The 6,183-nt window shown below is 38.8% G+C and overlaps 1 protein-coding gene across 1 annotated transcript in view; it reads left to right on the top strand.

Moving 5' to 3' along the window:
- Positions 1–2,618: 2,618 nt before the first annotated feature.
- The window catches only part of SLC17A4 (solute carrier family 17, member 4), a 26,034-nt gene continuing 22,469 nt past the window's right edge, over positions 2,619–6,183 (top strand). The window contains exons 1-4 of the mRNA XM_006872886.1: positions 2,619–2,816; positions 4,180–4,413; positions 4,505–4,592; positions 5,425–5,511. Of these exons, the coding sequence (XP_006872948.1) occupies positions 2,682–2,816; positions 4,180–4,413; positions 4,505–4,592; positions 5,425–5,511 (544 nt within the window). The 5' untranslated portion in view covers positions 2,619–2,681. The remainder of the gene's footprint in view (positions 2,817–4,179; positions 4,414–4,504; positions 4,593–5,424; positions 5,512–6,183) is intronic.

The following is a 6,183-nucleotide window of genomic DNA, read 5'->3' as shown; positions in this document are numbered from 1 at the left end:
ATAAACAGAGCAGCTGGGATTGGAATCCAGCCATATGACACTAGGTTTAATGAATTTGATAAAATTCAGGTATTCATATTAAATATTTAAAGATAGAAATAAGATAGCTTAATAAAAGCACATGACACACCAATAACCAGGAACGTAGGTAATGGTGTGTCATGAGGCTCATTCCCAGTAATTTTTTTTTATTCATTCCTAGTAAATTCACCTATAACAGGAACACCCACTTTCCCCAATCTTAGTTAACATTGTCTTGAAAATACCAGTGAATAAAATTATCTAAAAGAATGAAATAAGAGCTTTAAATGGCAAAAGTAATTATTTTCATTATTTGCACACACACCATATTTTTTAAATCGAAACTCAAGGGGAAAAATAAAATAACTGATGAAAATGATGGGTAAAAAATATAGAAACAATGATAAGTATATTTAGGAAGTGTGAGGTCTAACTGAAGATAACTACACATTTTTACCTTAGTGTGGGAGTCCAGCTCTCGCAGGGTCGCGGGACACTAGAGGAGATGCGGAGTCAGTGAAAATGAAAGCAATCGAGAAGTCTCCACTTAGTTGGCTGATGGAGCTCTCTCTCTTTTCTTCTCTTCTCTCTTTCTCTCTTTTTTCTCTGCCCTGGCTCAGCAAGTCTTTATTTTTATACTTAAAATTACACAGTACATAATGATTTGATACTTTGATTTTCCCTTGAATTATTACACAGTTGTAATTGTAACATTATTTTACCCTGTGATTAGACAACCTTAACAAAAATATTTCTGTGATGTCCAAACTGACCTTTCCATGTCCTGTTTATTTTTCAACCATTGAACATTTTCCTTTTGACATCATCTGCTCTCCTACATAAGTGATAAATTGTTTCTTCTTATTCTCACTAAAAGATCAAGTTAAACCTTACACAAATCATTTCCACTTATCAGACCCCTGATTACATCTTCTTAGTAATATAAGTTTCTATTAATCATCAGTGCCTCCACTACTTTATTGTTTCTACTAGGGGATTATCAATCTTCTATCCTACATACTACACTACTATTTTCATAGTAAAAGTATTACTAACATCTACTTAATTATTTTGCTTTTCTAAATTATTAATTAAATTGCTTAAGCACAGTGTTCCTATGTTTCTTTCTTTTGAAGCTGTGAGGCATAAGGCCCAACCTGGCTAATTGCTGCAGGAAATGTAGATTATTAGGTTTAGACCATATTTCACTTATGTTCACTATTCTCTGCCATTTTACATAGGTGCCTGTATGTAATAGTGGGGGTTTGTGGATTCCAGCTGGTAATTGATTGTGGCAAGGTCTATAGGGGTCGGTCAACTTTACTTTAGTTTGTTATCTGCTTTTGTGATCTCTTAAATGCAGTTACTTTGTACTTAGGTTTTCTGTGAATGGAAGCGGTTCATACAATTCCGTTTGAATTCAACCCACCAAAGCTGAAACAGTTGTTGCCAGACCGGTTTCTTCCTAAGGTCTGCAGAGCTCACAGTAAAAGCCATGAATATGGCAATATTATATATTTTTACAAGTGAATTCAGATTTATCCTAGAGAGGAGATAGAGGCCAGCTTCTGAGAATCATCTGCCTTGCATGATGTTTCTCCCTCTGCTGGGACTGTGTCAAACAGCAGAAGTGAAGATGGCTCTCTGCACCTTAGGACAAAGAAAAAGATTTGAAAACATTGGGAAGCAACCCTGTCTTGGCTAGAAGAAGCAATACTTTAAATGTGACCTTTATCTTGAGTGATGTTCATCAAAATTCCAGTGTGAATCTGTGGATGGAGAATGCTGACTCAATGTTCACAGAGTTAAACCAAAAATGAGGCTCTAACTCTGAATTCCAGAAACTTATCAAGAGCATCACTATACATCAGCAAGCAGTGTCAGCCATTTCCAGTCATTTTGCTTCATGGAAACTACCAGGAATTTGTGTCCTCCCATGCTTCAGTTCAATGATCCCCTATTACCTCTGGACTTTGTCTGCAGGGATAACTGATGCCAAACTACTGTGTCTGGATGCAACTCCAGGGAAAGCCCTAGAGCTGCCATGAACACTGGCAATTTTTGTGCAAGCCTAGATTACAGTGTGCAGATGAAGATGAAATACTTCTATAATCAAACACCAGCCTACCTTTCTAGTGTCATTGTCCTCCACCCCTTAAACATGTTACTCTTCCTGGCTCCCTAGTTATAAATGGTACCTGAATCATCCCAGCTGTGACAGCAAGTATCTGAAAGTAAACCACAACAACTTCTTGTCTCATTATCCCTATGCAATCAATCACTAATCCCAATCAATTCTTTGTCTAAATCCATGTCCCAATCTCCTCAGATTGTTCTAGGGTCCTGCACAGTATGCTAGTCCTTAATGCTTGCTCTAGCCATGTATATTTTAATTCTCCCCTTGAGCAAACTTCCAAGGGTGCTACCTCAACCCTTACCTCCCAAGGAACAGGGATCCTTCAAATACAAACAAAGCGACATCTGTTCACCCTGTATCTGATTCTCAGACAGCAATTTTGTCTCTTTCTGAACATAGAAAGAGTAGGAGAAGAGCAATCTGATTAGATGTTTTGTTCCTTCTTGTTTTAGGATTTTGTTCTGTCCGTTATGGGCTGGCCTTCATTTTGCAACTTTGTAATTTTGCAATTTACACCCAACAAATGAGCATGAGCATAACCATCCCAGCTATGGTGAACCACACGGTCCCACCCAGCCAGTCCAATACCTCCACAGAGAGGCCCCCCACTGACTCCCAGGACTACACGAACAAAACTCTAAAGGAATTTAAAGCAATGGTAAGTGTAATAAGACTCTAGATCTTCCTTTCTCTAAAATATTTGAGTTACGAATATGTGAATTAACAGAATATGTGATTCATTTAGCCAGAAAAACAGTGTCTACTACATGCCAGTAACAGCACAAGGATCACAATATGTATTTAAGGTGATGATATTGTCATTTTTTTTTCAAGTATAACCAGAACTTAGAATAACAGAAGCATTTGGTAATTTAAGGTTACACATTGGGCTGCGAACCACAAGGTCAGCAGTTCGAAACTTCTGGCTGTTCTGCCGGAGAAAGATGAGACTTTCTGCTCCTGTAAAGATTTACAGCCTCGGAAACCCTGTTTAGGGTCGCTATGAGTCGGAACCAATTCCATGGCACATAACAACAACAGCATCTCTATATATAGGTCTGCTTGAACCAGAAGATCGGCGGTTCAAACTCACCAGCAGCTCCTTGGAAAGTGTATACAGGGTTGCTATGAGTTGGATCCAACTTAATGGCACTTCACAACAACAACAACATCTGTAGATATGGAGTCTTGGTGTGGTGCTATAGGATAAGCACTGGGTTGCTAACTGTAAAGTTAGTGGTTCAAACCCATCAGCAGCTCCTTGCACATCCTATTCAGGGACTCTATGAGTCAGAACCAACTTGATGGCAATTAATAAGAAAAACAGCTTTTGTTCTTGTTGCTAAGTGCCATCCAACTCATAGTGACCCTAAATAGGGTTTTTGAGGCTGTTATGGAATCCTGGTGTGGCGCTGTGGGCTAATGTGTCAGACTGTAAAGTTGTTTGAACTGCAAGGTTGGTGGTTCAAGCTCACCAGGTGCTTCTTGGAATCCCTATAAAGTGTCGTTATGGACCGGAATCAATGCGATGGCACTTAACAACAACAACAATCTTTATGGTAGTAGGAAGTCTCATCTTTCTCCCTTGGAGTGGCTAATGGGTTCAAACCACTGACCTTGTGGTTTTCAGTCCAGTTCTTATCTGATAGACTCACTGTGCTCCGTCCTCTACAATGATGAAAACCTCTACAAAGAAGTCTCAGAGTAATATCTTCTGTTTGTTTCTTTCTTTACACATTTTTCAAATTACCTTGAATATTATGCTATCTGCTTTATAAACTTTCTTTCCGTACAAGTTTTCTTATATTTTTATTGGTTGATTAATAGCGTTTCAGTAAGTGAAAAGTGAATTGGATACTAGTTTATTTATTTATTTTTAAGTTAGTAGATTGAGGAATTGAAGTGAAATAAAAGGAAGAAGAACTCATTATTTTTTTTTGCTTCTAAGTCTTTACACACTAAAAAACTGTCAGCTCTCTAACTAAAGGAAAATAAACAATGAGATTCTCTTTGTCCTCTAGGCCCCTGTGTATGACTGGAGTCCTGAAACCCAAGGGATCATTCTTAGCTCGCTCCACTACGCCTCCTTCGTGGCTCCAATTTCTAGTGGCTATGTGGCTGGAATATTTGGAGTCAAGCGTGTGGTTGGTGTTGGCTTGTTCATTTCCTCAGTTCTGAATCTTTTCATTCCACTGGCAGCTGATACTGGAGTGACATTGTTAATTGTTATCCGGGTTGTCCAAGGCATAGCCCAGGTACCAAGCTGTCTTCTATGTATGAGTGCAATGTAGGATCCAGAATGAATGCAGAAATACAAGAATGAATTTGTTCTTTCTTTTTTTTTAGGTTATGGTAATAACAGGTCAATATTCAGTTTGGGTTAAATGGGCTCCTCCACTTGAAAGAAGTCAACTCAACAGCATTGCCTTATCAGGTAATTGGGACTCTAACCCTCACCTTATATGCACTGTCCAAAAATATTCTGTAATGTTGTATCAAGAGAATTGAATCTTGCACCCCAACTGCTCAGTCTCCACGGTGGTGGTGGTAGTTGTGTGCCAGGGAGTTGATTCCAACCCATAGCAACCATGTTTAGGGTTTCTGAGGTTGTAAACCTTTACAGAAACAGAAAGTCTTATATTTCTCCCATAGAATAGCTGGTAGATTCAAACTGCTGACCTTGCAGTTAACAACCTAACTCTAACCCAGTATGCTACTAGGGTTCCTTCTGTCTCCATAATGTTGTTGTTGTTAAACACCTTTGAGTCAGTTCCTACTCATAATGGCCCTGTATAGGGCTTCCAAGGGACAACTGGTAGGTTTGAACTGCCGACCTTGCAGTTAGAAGTCCAGTGCTTATCCTATAGCACCACAGGAAGACTCCTCAGTATCCATAGTCCCTGCTTTAAATCATGATCCTATACTGACCCTTTTCATCAAAACTGAAAGCTTCAAATGTGCTAACCCTTTGTGTAAGTACTTTGTCCACATTATTTGATATTGTCTCAGAACAATTCAATGAGTCAACTATGTACAATCATTCCCATTTTACACAGAAGGAAATAGAGGCACAAAGTTATCAAAAACTTGTCCAAGATCACAGAGTTATTGAATGAAGGAATAGGATTTGAACCTAGATAGTCTGGATTAAAGCTCATACTTTTAATCACTGTGCAGCTCAGCTTTGTTAAAGGAGTCAGTGTGTAGGAAGAACACAGTCTCAAGCCTGCCCATTTCACCCTGCACATGCTTGCATCTTGTGTCAGGGGCACTTCTGGGATCCTTCATCATCTTCATTGTTGGTGGTCTCCTCTGCCAGACTATCGGATGGCCTTATACTTTCTACATCTTTGGTGAGTTTTGCTTTTCAAATGAACTCTGAGATAATGATGATGACAGAAAATGTACTGTATTTTTTAAAAATAGAAGCCAGCTATGACTAACCAAATCTTAATAGATAGAGATGTTAATGTAACCAAAGCTGATACTTTTGAGAGCTGTCAAATGATACGTAAATTTCAGTAGCTTGAATGCCTATTTAGAATAAGCCTTAAGATTTCAGGGGCATTATCATATTCCTTTGTGCTTCTAAGTGGAAGCCACAAGACCCAGGGTCTTTTCATTTATAAAGTGCTGAAAATGTTACTTTGATGGGATTGTACCTTAAATCATACTCATTCATGCAAAATTTTCTTTGGAATTTAGCCAATTATTACAATAACCAGAATGTTGTAGGAATATGACCCAATTAAAATAAAATACTGACCATACAGAGTGAAAAATAAACCAAAAGAGGCTATGGGCCAGAGCAGGTCAGTAAGACTCAATAGTGAGTATAGAATGTGCAGAGATGGTGCAAAAATGTCCAAAATACACACGGAGTGTTCCTGACTCCTAGCTGGCTACTTCACAATCTTATCTCTTGTTGTTGTTGTTGTTGTTGTCAGGTGCCATAGAGTCGGAACCAACTCATAGCGACCCCATGCACAGCAGAATGAAACAATGTCCGATCCTGGGCCAACCTC

This window comes from Chrysochloris asiatica, unplaced genomic scaffold (assembly GCF_000296735.1).
Source record: "Chrysochloris asiatica unplaced genomic scaffold, ChrAsi1.0 scaffold00213, whole genome shotgun sequence".
NCBI lineage: Eukaryota > Metazoa > Chordata > Mammalia > Afrosoricida > Chrysochloridae > Chrysochloris > Chrysochloris asiatica.
The sequence above is the reverse complement of the archived record's forward strand: the minus strand, read 5'-3'. Positions and strand labels throughout refer to the sequence as shown.